General features: G+C 42.9%; 1 protein-coding gene across 1 annotated transcript in view; it reads right to left on the bottom strand.

Annotated features, from left to right (window-relative positions):
* Positions 1-16,149, bottom strand: part of GGCT (gamma-glutamylcyclotransferase) — a 53,298-nt gene extending 37,149 nt beyond the window's left edge. The window contains exon 1 of the mRNA XM_077268998.1: positions 15,908-16,149. Coding sequence (XP_077125113.1) covers positions 15,908-16,045 — 138 coding nt within the window. The 5' untranslated portion in view covers positions 16,046-16,149. The remainder of the gene's footprint in view (positions 1-15,907) is intronic.
* Positions 16,150-16,434: the final 285 nt, after the last annotated feature.

Genomic DNA, 16,434 nt, shown 5'->3' with positions numbered 1-16,434 from the left:
ATGTTTTATTTTCACGGCTCTGCGTTGTAAACTGTAGTGAAACACTTGGGGGTTCAAAGTTCTCACAACACATCTAGATAAGTTCCTTGGGAGGTCTAGTTTCCAATATGGGGTCACTTGTGGGGGGTTTGTACTATTTGGGTACATCAGGGGCTCTGCAAATGCAACGTGACGCCTGCAGACCAATCCATTTAAGTCTGAATTCCAAATGGCGCTCCTTCCCTTCCGAGCTCTGTCATGCGCCCAAACAGTGGTTCCCCCCCACATAGGGGGTATCAGCGTACTCAGGACAAATTGGACAACAACTTTTAGGGTCCAATTTATCCTGATACCCTTGTGAAAATACAAAACTGGGGGCTAAATTTCATTTTTGTGAAAAAAAAAAAAAAAATTATTTTCACGGCTCTGCGTTATAAACTGTAGTGAAACACTTGGGGGTTCAAAGTTCTCACAACACATCTAGATAAGTTCCTTGGGGGGTCTAGTTTCCAATATGGGGTCACTTGTGGGGGGTTTGTACTGTTTGGGTACATCAGGGGCTCTGCAAATGCAACGTGACGCCTGCAGACCAATCCATTTAAGTCTGCATTCCAAATGGCGCTCCTTCCCTTCCGAGCTCTGTCATGCGCCCAAACAGTGGTCCCTCCCCACAAATGGGGTATCAGCGTACTCCAGACAAATTGGACAACAACTTTTGGGGTCCAATTTATCCTGATACCCTTGTGAAAATACAAAACTGGGGGCTAAAAAATCATTTTTGTGAAAAAAAAAAATAATTTTTATTTTCACGGCTCTGCGTTATAAACTGTAGTGAAACACTTGGGGGTTCAAAGCTCTCAAAACACATCTAGATAAGTTCCTTAGGGGGTCTACTTTCCAAAATGGTGTCACTTGTGGGGGGGTTTAATGTTTAGGCACATCAGGGGCTCTCCAAACGCAACATGGCATCCCATCTTAATTCCAGTCAATTTTGCATTGAAAAGTAAAATAGCGCTTCTTCCCTTCTGAGCTCTGCTATGCGCCCAAACAATGGTTTACACCCACATATGGGGTATCGTCGTACTCAGGACAAATTTCACAACAACTTTTGTGGTCTAATTTCTTCTCTTACCCTTGGGGAAATAAAAAAATGGGGGTGAAAAGATCATTTTTTGTGAAAAAATATGATTTTTTATTTTTACGGCTCTGCATTATAAACTTCTGTGAAGCACTTGTTGGGTCAAAGTGCTCAACACACATCTAGATAAGTTCCTTAAGGGGTCTACTTTCCAAAATGGTGTCACTCGTGGGGGGTTTCAATGTTTAGGCACATTAGGGGCTCTCCAAACGCAACATGGCGTCCCATCTCAATTCCAGTCAATTTTGAATTGAAAAGTCAAATGGCGCTCCTTCCCTTCTGAGCTCTGCCCTGCGCCCAAACAATGGTTTACACCCACATATGGGGTATCAGTGTACTCAGGACAAATTGCACAACAATTTTTGGGGTCCAATTTCTTCTCTTACCCTTGGGAAAATAAAAAATTGGGGGTGAAAAGATCATTTTTGTGAAAAAATATGATTTTTTATTTTTACGGCTCTGCATTATAAACTTCTGTAAAGCACTTGTTGGGTCAAAGTGCTCACCACACATCTAGATAAGTTCCTTAGGGGGTCTACTTTCCAAAATGGTGTCACTTGTTAGGGGTTTCAATGTTTAGGCACATCAAGGGCTCTCTAAATGCAACATGGCGTCCCATCTCAATTCCAGTCAATTTTGCATTGAAAAGTCAAATGGCGCTCCTTTGCTTCCAAGCTCTGCCATGCGCCCAAACTGTGGTTTACCCCCACATATGGGGTATCAGCGTACTCAGGACAAATTGTACAACAACTTTTGGGGTCTATTTTCTCCTGTTACCCTTGGTAAAATAAAACAAATTGGAGCTGAAATAAATTTTGTGTGAAAAAAAAGTTAAATGTTCATTTTTATTTAAACATTCCAAAAATTCCTGTGAAACACCTGAAGGGTTAATAAACTTCTTGAAAGTGGTTTTGAGTACCTTGAGGGGTGCAGTTTTTAGAATGGTGTCACACTTGGGTATTTTCTATCATATAGACCCGTCAAAATGACTTCAAATGAGATGTGGTCCCTAAAAAAAAATGGTGTTGTAAAAATGAGAAATTGCTGGTCAACTTTTAACCCTTATAACTCCGTCACAAAAAAAAATTTTGGTTCCAAAATTGTGCTGATGTAAAGTAGACATGTGGGAAATGTTATTTATTAAGTATTTTGTGTGACATATGTCTGTGAGTTAAGGGCATAAAAATTCAAAGTTGGAAAATTGCGAAATTTTCGCCAAATATTCGTTTTTTTCACAAATAAACGCAAGTTATATCGAAGAAATTTTACCACTAACATGAAGTACAATATGTCACGAGAAAACAATGTCAGAATCGCCAAGATCCGTTGAAGCGTTCCAGAGTTATAACCTCATAAAGGGACAGTGGTCAGAATTGTAAAAATTGGCCCGGTCATTAACGTGCAAACCACCCTCGGGGCTTAAGGGGTTAACCCTTCATTACCCCATATCCCACCGCTACACGGGAGTGGGAAGAGAGTGGCCAAGCGCCAGAAAAGGCGCATCTTCCAGATGTGCCTTTTCTGGGGTGGCTGGGGGCAGATGTTTGTAGCCAGGGGGGGCCAATAACCATGGACCCTCTCTAGGCTATTAATATCTGCCCTCAGTCACTGGCTTTACCACTCTGGCGGAGAAAATTGAGCGGGAGTCCACGCCAATTTTTTCCGCGATGTAACCCTTTATTTTACAAGCTACAGCGCCCAAATTTTGCACATACACACTACTAACATTAGTAGTGTGGAATATGCAAAAAAAAAGGGATATGAGATGGTTTACTGTATGTAAACCATGTCTCATATGTCGGGTTTGGGAAGGAGAAATGAAAAGCCGGCAATTGAATTACCGGCTTTTCACATATATCGCGCTGAATTAAATATAAATACAGAATATATATATATATATATATATATATATATATATATATATATATATATATATATATATATATATATATATATATATATATATATATTACAGTTAAGTCCATATATTTGGACAGAGACAGCAATTTTCTAATTTTGGTTATAGACATTACCACAATGAATTTTAAACAAAACAATTCAGATGCAGTTGAAGTTCAGACTTTCAGCTTTCATTTGAGGGTATCCACATTAAAATTGGATGAAGGGTTTAGGAGTTTCAGCTCCTTAACATGTGCCACCCTGTTTTTAAAGGGACCAAAAGTAATTGGACAATTGACTCCAAGGCTATTTCATGGACAGGTGTGGGCAATCCCTTCGTTATGTCATTCTCAATTAAGCAGATAAAAGGCCTGGAGTTGATTTGAGGTGTGGTGCTGACATTTGGAAGGCTTTGCTGTGAAGTAAACATGCGGTCAAAGGAGCTCTCCATGCAGGTGAAACAAGCCATCCTTAAGTGGTGAAAACAGAAAAAACCCATCCGAGAAATTGCTACAATATTAGGAGTGGCAAAATCTACAGTTTGGTACATCCTGAGAAAGAAAGAAAGCACTGGTGAACTCATCAATGCAAAAAGACCTGGGCGCCCACGGAAGACAACAGTGGTGGATGATCGCAGAATAATCTCCATGGTGAAGAGAAACCCCTTCACAACAGCCAACCAAGTGAACAACACTCTCCGGGAGGTAGGCTTATCAATATCCAAATCTACCATAAAGAGAAGATTGCATGAAAGTAACTACAGAGGGTTCACTGCACGGTGCAAGCCACTCATAAGCATCAAGAATAAAAAGGCTAGACTGGACTTAGCTAAATAACATCTTAAGAAGCCAGCACAGTTCTGGAAGAACATTCTTGGGAGAGATGAAACCAAGATCAACTTGTACCAGAATGATGGAAAGGGAAAAGTATGGCGAAGGGGTGGTACAGCTCATGATCCAAAGCATACCACATCATCTGTAAAACACAGCGGAGGCAGTGTGATGGCTTGGGCATGCATGGCTGCCAGTGGTACTGGGTCACTAGTGTTTATTGATGATGTGACACAAGACAGAAGCAGCCAAATGAATTCTGAGGTATTCAGAGCCATACTGTGTGCTCAGATCCAGCCAAATGCAGCCAAACTGATTGGTCGTTGTTTCATACTACAGATGGACAATGACACAAAACATAAAGCCAAAGCAACCCAGGAGTTTATTAAAGCAAAGAAGTGGAATATTCTAGAATGGCCAAGTCAGTCACCTGATCTCAACCCAATTGAGCATGCATTTCACTTGTTAAAGACTAAACTTCAGACAGAAAGGCCCACAAACAAACAGCAACTGAAAACCACCGCAGTCAAGGCCTGGCAGAGCATCAAAAAGGAGGAAACACAGCGTCTGGTGATGTCCATGAGTTCAAGACTTCAGGCAGTCATTGCCAACAAAGGGTTTTCAACCAAGTACTAGAAATGAACATTTTATTTAAAATTATTTCATCTGTCCAATTACATTTGGTCCCTTTAAAAACAGGGTGGCACAGGTTAAGGAGCTGAAACTCCTAAACCCTTCATCCAATTTTAATGTGGATACCCTCAAATCAAAGCTGAAAGTCTGAACTTCAACTGCATCTGAATTGTTTTGTTTAAAACTCATTGTGGTAATGTCTATAACCAAAATTAGAAAAATGTTCTCTCTGTCCAAATATATATGGACTTAACTATATATATATATATATATATATATATATATATATATATATATATATATATATATATATATATATATATATATATATACACATACACACATACATATATATATATATATATATATATATATATATATATATATATATATATATATACACACACATATACATACATACATACACACACACACTGTATATATGTTTTAACTAACATTTGAGCACACAAATCCATTAGATGTCGGTTTTGCAAGCCTGCGAGAAAATATCGCAGTACGGATGCCATACGGATTACATACGGAGGATGCCATGCGCAAAATACGCTGACACACCCTGCCTACGGATGACATACGGATCACTATTTTGGGGACTTTTCTGCGTATTACGGCCGTAAAAAACGGACCGTATTTACCTACGCTGAGTGTGAGGCCGGCCTTAGAGCACAATAAGTCAAGAGAAAGGAAGTTGTCGATTAACCCCATGAGAACTGGATCCAGCACTAAAGATGTGCTGCTACAGCATGATAAAAGGTAATATTGCTAAAATAAACACAGTAGATGTTCTTAGTGGCACATAATAGCAAGATTTATGAAAAAAAAAGAAAAAAAAAAAGTTATAGTAGTGGACAACTTCTTAAGTTTTCCCAGTTTTTTGTGTCAAAATTAGGGGGGACAGCTTATACTCGAGTATATACGGTAGTTCTACTGTTATATTAAGCTAATGAATAAGAAATAATATAATTTCAGCCTATTAGTTCAGCCTTCACAACAGTCTCGATCTGTCATGTGGCCCCTCAAAATTAAGTGCCCAACCCTGCTCTATAATATATTGCGTTACGTATAGTGCTGTACATAAGGAAAAAAGTGTGTACCGCTGTCTCTCATTTTGCATCTACAGATGTGCACCAGAGCACTTTTTTTAAACTTTGTTTCTTTTAAAACGTGATGGGATTTGTGGCCCGCGCCTTCTAAACTTCCAAGGGCACTGTCTACTCTTTATCTGCCCCTGGTTCTACTTATGGTGGTAGTTTGGGATGGATAGGGGACCTAATCAGCCCATTCTTGAACCTAAACCAATTCTGCTACAAATATGGATGACAATGTGAATTCCTTGTTTAGTGACTGTAAAATAAACAAAAGTTGTGAATGTAAGAATTTCTTGCTCATGACAAAGTATAATGTAGGGCGGTAAACTATTAATCACAAAATTAAGATTCTGCAATTAAATGGTAATAGTCACAACCCGTCAATGGAATTGGGTCACAGACTTGTAGCCAGAAACAACTTTGATGTAATTACTGTACATCATAATGTCATACACATTGTATGAGTGAGTGCATCTCTTGGGATATTTCTCCCATGTAACAAAAATCGCCAGCTAGTTCCAAGTTACATGCCCACTTATATTTTCTAGTCATTATGATTATGTTTTATATCAAAATCACATTGTTCCAATAAATTATCAATAAATGGTGTGTACCAAGCTCCAAGGCTATCCACTGCCCATACAATGGGTTGTATCCCACTCAAAAAACTAATCTGACTGCATCCAAGAATTATAGGTGGGCACAAGTGGCAGAAAAGGGATAATAAATCCCTAAAATAAGGAAATAGGAATTCTGGGTAACTGGGAAACTAATATTGAGAGAAAGAAAATAGAAAAACTAATAACTGAAAATTAACTAATCGAATCAGTTAACTGAAAAAAAAAAAATCCACAATGGAAACTGACCCACAGCAATCAATTAAAGCTGCTGGCTCTAACTGTTCATTTCATGTATTGCAATTCGGAGGGTAAAATCTGCGGCAAATCTGCAACATATCAATTATCTACGTAGAAAATATATATAGTACAGACCAAAAGTTTGGACACGCCTCATTTAAAGATTTTTCTGTATTTTCATGACTATGAAAATTGTAAATTCACATTGAAGGCATCAAAACTATGAATTAACACATGTGGAATTATATACTTAACAAAAAAGTGTGAAACAACTGAAATTGTCTTATATTCTAGGTTCTTCAAAGTAGCCACCTTTTGCTTTGATGACTGCTTTGCACACTCTTGGCATTCTCTTGATGAGCTTCAAGAGGTAGTCACCGGGAATGGTCTTCCAACAATCTTGAAGGAGTTCCCAGAGATGCTTAGCACTCGTTGGCCCTTTTGCCTTCACTCTGCGGTCCAGCTCACCCCAAACCATCTCGATTGGGTTCAGGTCTGGTGACTGGAGGCCAGGTCATCTGGCGTAGCACCCCATCACTCTCCTTCTTGGTCAAATAGCCCTTACACAGCCTGGAGGCGTGTTTGGGGTCATTGTCCTGTTGAAAAATAGATGGTCCAACTAAACGCAAACCGGCTGGAATAGCATGCCACTGCAAGATGCTGTGGTAGCCATGCTGGTTCAGTATGCATTCAATCTAATATATAAAGCTGAATGTGTGTATGTGTGAATGTGTGTATGTCCGGGATTGGCATCTGAACCGTCGCAGCTACAGCCACAAAATTTTGCACAGTCACACGTCTGGACCCCGAGAGCATCATAGGCTATGTTGTAAGGTGAAATTTTAACCCTGCGCTTTCCAATTCAACACACAATTTTGCCCCTATCTACATAATGGGGAAAAAATGAAAGGAAAAGTGTTGGAGGCAAATTAAGAGCTGCCAGATGTGAACAATGGGGACTTAAAGAATGAGAGCGATGGCGCCAAAGAGTATATACTGCACAGTTGCTAAGGTGGGGCCCCGACATGGGATAATCACCACACCACCACGGGGATATGAACACACACACAAAATGCGCCACACACTACCACGTGCTCGAACACATATACCACCCTCAGCGCACATTTCACCACACATACACCAACCTCGCCACATAAAAGTCGAAACACAAAAGTCGCCGCTCAAAACGCGCCACGCGCAAAACTCTCCACATGCAAAACTCGCCACACATGCAAAACTCACCTCATGGAAAACTCGCCACACGCAAAACTTGCACATGCGGAAAAATTGCCACATGCACAAAAGTTGCCTCACACAAAACTTGCACATACTCAAAAGGCACCACACATAAAACTCGCCATGCGCAGAACTTGCTGCACACAACTTGCTACACTAACCTGTCACATGCAACTCGACACACAAAAAGTTGCTACACGCATGTCGCCACACGCAACTCAACACACACAACTTGACACACGAAACTCGCCCTAAAACACACACAAGTCTGGTATTATCCTTCAAAATTAAAATCTGATTAATAAGCTGACAAACTACAAGAGCAACAAATGTACCATATAGGAATCCGGCAGCTGTCAGTCACATGACCAGTCTATTATGTGTATGTGTGAGCTAATATATACTGCCAGGGGGTGGGCTTACTGTTGGCTGGGGATTTATCAGGCTGCCAATTTAGCTTACAAATACTGAGGTAAAAATACTGACCAAATAACGTGTGAACGAGGTCTAATACAGGAGGAGATGACATACAGATATATACTATATACAGGAGATGACACACAGGTATATACTATTTACAGGGGAGATGACACACAGATATATACTATATACAGGAGAGATGACACACAGGTATATACTATATGCAGGAGGAGATGACACACAGATATATACTATATACAGGAGGAGATTACATACAGGTATATACTATATATAGGAGGAGATGACATACAGGTATATACTATATACAGGGGAGATGACACACAGCAGGTATATACTATATACAAGGGAGATGACATACAGGTATATACTATATACAGGAGATGACATACAGGTGTATACTATATATAAGGGAGATGACAAACATGTATATACTGAGGTGAAAATGAGAGGTGTGAGGTGAAAATGAAAAGGTGAGTGCAAAATGAGAGTGAGGGAAAATAGTGGAGTGATCGGAAAATGAGAGATGTGAGGTCGAAATGACAAGTGTTAGGGGGGAATGAGAGGAGTGAGGGGGAAAATAAGAGGAGTGAGGGGGAAAATGAGAGGTGTGAGGGAGAAAATGAGAGGCGTGATGGGAAAATAAGAGAAGTGAGGTGCTATAACTAACCACAGATATTTACTATGCCCAGGCAACGCCGGGCTCTTCAGCTAGCTTAGATTTACAATCTCCATGCTTTTCTCATGGTCAACTTTATGTGGCCTGTTCAAGAGTTGGAACAGCCAAAAAATCTGTTTGTCTTTGCACCTGAAGGAAAAACTAAGAATGTCGTTTATCAAAAGGCTCTCGAATAAGTAGTAGACGATTACTTCACATTACTTGGACAATTTAGTTAAATCTGTGTGGAATATCTCTGGTGTTGAAATATATGTTGTAAAATGCTTCTATTAGCTTAGTTTTTGCCTTTTAATAATTACATTTCTATCTATTTGTTTTGTGTTTTTTTGTGCAGAATAAATTTTTGTTAACACATTCTATTTTGCTAACAGCAGTTATTACCCCGGGCGAAGCCGGGTAGTACAGCTAGTTTTGAATAAATCTCCAACAGTGTCACCAGTATAGCACCCCCACACCTCCTCCTCCATGCTTCACGGTGGGAACCAGGCATGTAGAGTCCATCCGTTCACTTTTTCTGCGTCGCACAAAGACACGGTGGTTGGAACCCAAGATCTCATATTTGGGCTCATCAGACCAAAGCACAGATTTCCACTGGTCTAATGTCCATTCCTTGTGTTCTTTAGCCCAAACAAGTCTCTTCTGCTTGTTGCCTGTCCTTAGCAGTGGTTTCCTAGCAGCTATTCATAATACAAATTCTAACAGTCTATTTAGTAGGACTATCAGCTGTGTATCCACCAGACTACTGCACAACATAACTGATGGTCCCAACCCCATTTACAGTTGTGGCCAAAAGTATTGACACCCCTGCAATTCTGTGAGATAATACTCAGTTTCTTCCTGAAAATGATTGCAATCACAAATTCTTTGGTATTATTATCTTCATTTAATTTGTCTTAAATGAAAAAACACAAAAGAGAATGAAGCAAAACTGATCATTTCACACAACTCCAAAAATGGGCCAGACAAAAGTATTGGCACCCTCAGCCCAATACTTGGTTTCACAACCTTTAAATAGAGAAAAATTTCTACCAATCCAAAAATTTGATAAGCAGCAAGGTAGATATGGTACCAAACTAAGTAAAATTTAGCTTTTAATAATAATATTTTAAAACCTTTTGGACAAAAACGACAAGACAGACATAAATTGATAATACTAATAAATGCACCCAGACCATATGTCTATTTCTCCTAGGTGTATCCGAAATTACTCAAAAGCATTACAAGGTCAAACCACGCTCATAAACGCTTGCAATTTGAGCAACAATAAAGCATTGAACTTTGGCCTCATGCAGCTATCCCTCTGTATTCACAAAAGTCAGCGCAATTTAGATGTGATGAATACCTATCACATAATACATGACAGCCATAAATATAAAGGGTAATTGCTGAAATATGGAACAGTCTCACCGAGATAGTGTGCGTTGATTTCACCTGGTTTCTCATAGACCGTTCCACATAGATGCCTTGAGTCGATCCCAAGGGAAATGTGGGGAAACTGGTATAATTCAGCTCCCGTATACTTAAAGACCCACCATTGGGATGTTGGCGCATCAAAATTTTAATCCCCGTGGCCTCCCAACGCGTTTCATTCTCTCAAATCATCAGGGGAGGAACATTAAATAAATAAGTGCCAGTTTGGGGGAGGGAGATGTAAGTAAAGCCCTCTGATAAAGGGGGCAATGTTGTGGTGATGGACCATCTGGTATATCAAGAGATGTGCTATAACATCTTGAAGGATGGAAAGAATTATGGCAAATTAATGTCAAATCCCCTATCAGATTTCGTGAAACAGCTTAAATTAATTTTGGATAAAGGTTTGAGTGACTCTGTTATTAACAAAAATGAGTATGACTTCATGTTTCCTGCTAATCCAATCCTGGTGACTTTCTATTGCCTACCCAAGATCCATAAGGGGTTAACCCCCTTGAAGGGTAGGCCAATAGTCTCTGGGATTGGTAGCATTGGGCACCATGCAGGAATCTATATTGATGAAATTTTGAAACCCTTTGTTATGTCACTCAATTCTTTTGTAAAGGACTCAACTGACGTATTGAGAAGAATAGAGGGAGTACAAGTGGAAACGGATTCCCTCTTATGCAGTATAGACGTGGAAGCCCTCCATTCCTCCATTAATCACTATGATGGATTGAAAGCGGTTGAGTCCTTTTTAAATACGAGGGGTTGTCAATTTAATCTACACAACCAATTTGTTGTGAATTTGTTAAATTTCTGTCTGACAACCAATTTTTTCACGTTTGACGGTTCTTTCTACCACCAGCTCAGGGGCACCGCGATGGGCAGCCCTTGTGCGCCCTCGCATGCGAACTTGCTCCTGGGCTGGTGGGAGGAGAACTGTGTCTTTGGGGAAGATTTTGTAGAAGATGCCGCCAAAATCACAATGTGGACACGTTATATTGACGATGTCCTGGTAATATGGAATGGCGATGCATCAAGCTTGAAGAACTTTGTACCAAAACTGAATAACAACCCCCTAAGTCTATTCTTCACTTTTGAATATCATGTGACCGAATTAGCTTTCCTGTTGTGAATTCCGTTCTCGAACTCCCTCCTGTGGTCATGAATGGTACTTCGGTGAGTTCTGTCCGTGGACTCCCTCTGGTGGCTGTGAGTGGAGCTGCTGGTTCTGAGATTCCTTCTCCAGCTGCCCTCGTTTAGGGCTAAGCTGGATTCTCTATTTAACTCCACTCAGATCGTTACTCCATGCCAGCTGTCAGTGTTCTAGTACTGGTTCAGATCTCTCCTGGATCTTTCTGAGGACCTGTCTACTCCAGCACAAGCTAAGTTCCTGCTTGTTCATTTGTTACATATGGTTTTTCTTGCTAAGTTCTAGTCCAGCTTGCTATCATGAAACTACCTGGCTAGCTGGAAGCTCTGGGGGTGCAGAGTGGCACCACCGCATCGTGAGTCGGTGCGGGGGTATTTTTTGCACACTCTGCGTGTTTTTTGTAGCTTTTCGTGTTGACCGCAAAGATCCCTTTTCTATCCTCAATCTGTTTAGTTAGACTGGCCTCTCTTTGCTAAAACCTATTTCATCCTGTGTTTGTGAATTCCTCTTATCTCACAGTCAATACTTGTGGGGGGCTGCTTTTACCATTGGGGAAATTTCTCTGAGGCAAGTAAGGCTTTGTTTCCTTTCTTTAGGGGTAGCTAGCTCTTAGGCTGTGAAGAGGCGTCTAGGCAGAGTCAGGTACGCTCCACGGCTGTTTCTAGTTGTGTTGATAGGAGTAGGGTTTGCGGTCAGCAGAGTTCCCATTTCCCCAGAGCTCATCCTGATTCCGTGTTTAACTATCAGGTCATTCCTGGTGCACCTAACCACCAGGTCCATAACACTTTCCTGGACTTGCTGATCCAAAAGAACGCAGAGGGTATGCTCAACACCAAAGTGTATCGCAAACCAACTGCGATAGGTATTCATCACATCTAAATTGCGCTGACTTTTGAGAATACATAGCTGCATTAGGCCAAAGGTCAATGCTTTATTGTTGATCAAATTGCAAGCGTTTATGAGCGTGGTTTGACCTTGTAATGCTTTTGAGTAATTTCGGATACACCTAGGAGAAATAGACATATAGTCTGGGTGCATTTATTAGTATTATCAATTTATGTCTGTCTTGTCGTTTTTGTCCAAAAGGTTTTAAAATATTATTATTAAAAGCTAAATTTCACAAACTTTAGCCAAAATAACTGCGACCAACCGCTTCTGGTAACCATCAATGAGTTTCTTACAATGCTCTGCTGGAATTTTAGACCATTCTTCTTTGGCAAACTGCTCCAGGTCCCTGATATTTGAAGGGTGCCTTCTCCAAACTGCCATTTTTAGATCTCTCCACAGGTGTTCTATGGGATTCAGGTCTGGACTCATTGCTGGCCACCTTAGAAGCCTCCAGTGCTTTCTCTCAAACCATTTTCTAGTGCTTTTTGAAGTGTGTTTTGGGTCATTGTCCTGCTGGAAGACCCATGACCTCTGAGGGAGACCCAGCTTTCTCACACTGGGCCCTACATTATGCTGCAAAATTTGTTGGTAGTCTTCAGACTTCATAATGCCATGCACACGGTCAAGCAGTCCAGTGCCAGAGGCAGGAAAGCAACCCCAAAACATCAGGGAACCTCCGCCATGTTTGACTGTAGGGACCGTGTTCTTTTCTTTGAATGCCTCTTTTTTTCTCCTGTAAACTCTGTTGGCCTTTGCCCAAAAAGCTCTACTTTTGGCTCATCTGACCAGAGAACTTTCTTCCAAAACGTTTTAGGCTTTTTCGTGTAAGTTTTGGCAAACTCCAGCCTGGCTTTTTTATGTCTCGGGGTAAGAAGTGGGGTCTTCCTGGGTCTCCTACCATACAGTCTCTTTTCATTCAGACGCCGACGGATAGTACGGGTTGACACTGTTGTACCCTCGGACTGCAGGGCAGCTTGAACTTGTGTGGATGTTAGTCGAGGTTCTTTATCCAACATCTGCACAATCTTGAGTTGAAATCTCTTGTCAATTTTTCTTTTCCGTCCACATCTAGGGAGGTTAGCCACAGTGCCATGGGCTTTAAACTTCTTGATGACACTGTGCACGGTAGACACAGGAACATTCAGGTCTTTGGAGATGGACTTGTAGCCTTGAGATTGCTCATGCTTCCTCACAGTTTGGTTTCTCAAGTCCTCAGACAGTTCTTTGGTCTTCTTTCTTTTCTCCATGCTCAATGTGGTACACACAAGGACACAGGACAGAGGTTGAGTCAACTTTAATCCATGTCAACTGGCCGCAAGTGTGATTTAGTTATTGCCAACACCTGTTAGGTGCCACAGGTAAGTTACAGGTGCTGTTAATTACACAAATTAGAGAAGCATCACATGATTTTTCGAACAGTGCCAACACTTTTGTCCACCCCCTTTTTTTATGTTTGGTGTGGAATTATATCCAATTTGGCTTTAGGACAATTCTTTTTGTGTTTTTTCATTTAAGACAAATTAAATGAAGATAATAATACCAAAGAATTTGTGTTTGCAATCATTTCCAGGAAGAAACTGAGTATTATCTGAAAGAATTGCAGGGGTGTCAATACTTTTGGCCACAACTGTATAAGGCAAGAAATCCCACTTAGTAAACCTGACAGGGCACACCTGTGAAGTGAAAACCATTTCCGGTGACTACCTCTTGAAGCTCATCAAGAGAATGCCAAGAGTGTGCAAAGCAGTCATCAAAGCAAAAGGTGGCTACTTTGAAGAACCTAGTATATAAGACATAATTTCAGTTGTTTCACACTTTTTTGTTAAGTATATAATTCCACATGTGTTAATTCATAGTTTTGATGCCTTCAGTGTGAATTTACAATTTTCATAGTCATGAAAATACAGAAAAATCCTTAGATGAGAAGGTGTGTCCAAACTTTTGGTCTGTACTGTATATCTACCTACTCTATGTGTAGACATTTATTTTTATCTATTCTATCCTAACCTGTCAGTGTGATTTTACTATACACCGCGCTGAATTGCCGGCTTTTCTAAAGGACACCGCTGCGTATTTCTCGCAAGTCACACGCATGGTCCGTGTGTAATCCGCATTTTTCTCGCCCCCATAGACTTTCATTGGCGGACTTTTTGTGCAATACGCTGACAATCGTAGCATGCTGCGATTTTCTACGCCCGTTAAATACAGCTGAGAAATATACGACTGATGGGAGCTGCCCCATAGACAATCATTGGTCCGTGTCCAATGCGTAGTTTTTGCACCTCTCACTCGTCCGTATTTCTCTCTAGTGTGACCCCGGCCTAAATCTGCAGAATACTGAAGGTGCTGGATTACACATCCCCCTCAGTACACAGCACTGTTCACGGATCCCCGTCCCCCTCAGTACACAGCACTGTACACGGCTCCCCGTCCCCCTCAGTACACAGCACTGTACACGGCTCCCCGTCCCCCTCAGTACACAGCACTGTACACGGCTCCCCGTCCCCCTCAGTACACAGCACTGTACACGGCTCCCCGTCCCCCTCAGTACACAGCACTGTACACGGCTCCCCGTCCTCCTCAGTACACAGCACTGTACACGGCTCCCCGTCCCCCTCAGTACACAGCACTGTACACGGCTCCCCGTCCCCCTCAGTACACAGCACTGTACACTGCTCCCCGTCCCCCTCAGTACACAGCACTGTACACGGCTCCCCGTCCCCCTCAGTACACAGCACTGTACACGGCTCCCCGTCCCCCTCAGTACACAGCACTGTACACGGCTCCCCGTCCCCCTCAGTACACAGCACTGTACACGGCTCCCCGTCCCCCTCAGTACACAGCACTGTACACGGCTCCCCGTCCCCCTCAGTACACAGCACTGTACACGGCTCCCCGTCCCCCTCAGTACACAGAACTGTACACAGCTCCCTCTTCCTCAGTACACAGCTCCCCGTCCTCCTCAGTACACAGCGCTGTACACAGCTCCCGTCCTCCTCAGTACACAGCACTGTACACGGCTCCCCGTCCCCCTCAGTACACAGCACTGTACACGGCTCCCCGTCCCCCTCAGTACACAGCACTGTACACGGCTCCCTGTCCCCCTCAGTACACAGCACTGTACACAGCTCCCTCCTCCTCAGTACACAGCTCCCCGTCCCCCTCAGTACACAGCACTGTACACAGCTACCTCCTCCTCAGTACACAGCTCCCCCCTCCTCAGTACACAGCTCCCCGTCCTCCTCAGTATACAGCACTGTACACAGCTCCCCGTCCCCCTCAGTACACAGCACTGTACACAGCTCCCCGTCCCCCTCAGTACACAGCACTGTACACAGCTCCCTCCTCCTCAGTACACAGCTCCCCGTCCTCCTCAGTACACAGCGCTGTACACAGCTCCCGTCCTCCTCAGTACACAGCACTGTACACGGCTCCCCGTCCTCCTCAGTACACAGCACTGTACACGGCTCCCCATCCCCCTCAGTACACAGCACTGTACACAGCTCCCTCCTCCTCAGTACACAGCTCCCCGTCCTCCTCAGTATACAGCACTGTACACAGCTCCCCGTCCCCCTCAGTACACAGCACTGTACACAGCTCCCGTCCTCCTCAGTACACAGCACTGTACACAGTTCCCCTGGCGCACACCGGGCAGCACCTGCAGCATGGCTATGGAGTGGAATGAGGCGGACGGGTTGTCCAGCAGGATCCGCTCTTTCAGTAGATTACTCCCGTAGGCGAAGTAGAAGAAGGTGCCGAGTCCCGGCTGCAGTCCGGCCGTGTCCTTCGCCTCCATGTCGCCTGTGTGGGTGGCGGATGTTCCCGTTGTCCGCACTAAATAACCGGCTGTTGCTGCTGAATCACGCGCTGCTCCCGCCCCCGGGCATCACGGGAGCGCGCGTGAGGTGTCACCGGAGGAGCCGCGTCCTGTCCGGGTGAGCGGACGAAGGACGTGGGAAAATACCAGATGCCGGTAACAATAAAAGTGCCTCCGGTACAATACGCGGCTGCACATGGTGAGCGGCTGTCACAAGGGGAGAATAGGAGCTGTGCAGACAATGCGCCGCCTGCTGATCTACCGGGTGAGAGCCGGCCGGGTCATGTGTACAGCACTGTGCTAAGCTGCAGGTGTGATGGCGGGATACAGTCCAGCACTGAACGCCAAGGAAAAGTGGAGCAATGATG

The sequence above is a fragment of the Ranitomeya variabilis genome, chromosome 6, assembly GCF_051348905.1.
Source record: "Ranitomeya variabilis isolate aRanVar5 chromosome 6, aRanVar5.hap1, whole genome shotgun sequence".
Classification (NCBI taxonomy): Eukaryota; Metazoa; Chordata; class Amphibia; order Anura; family Dendrobatidae; genus Ranitomeya; species Ranitomeya variabilis.
Note: the sequence above shows the minus strand (reverse complement) of the source record. Positions and strands in the feature narration are given on the sequence as shown.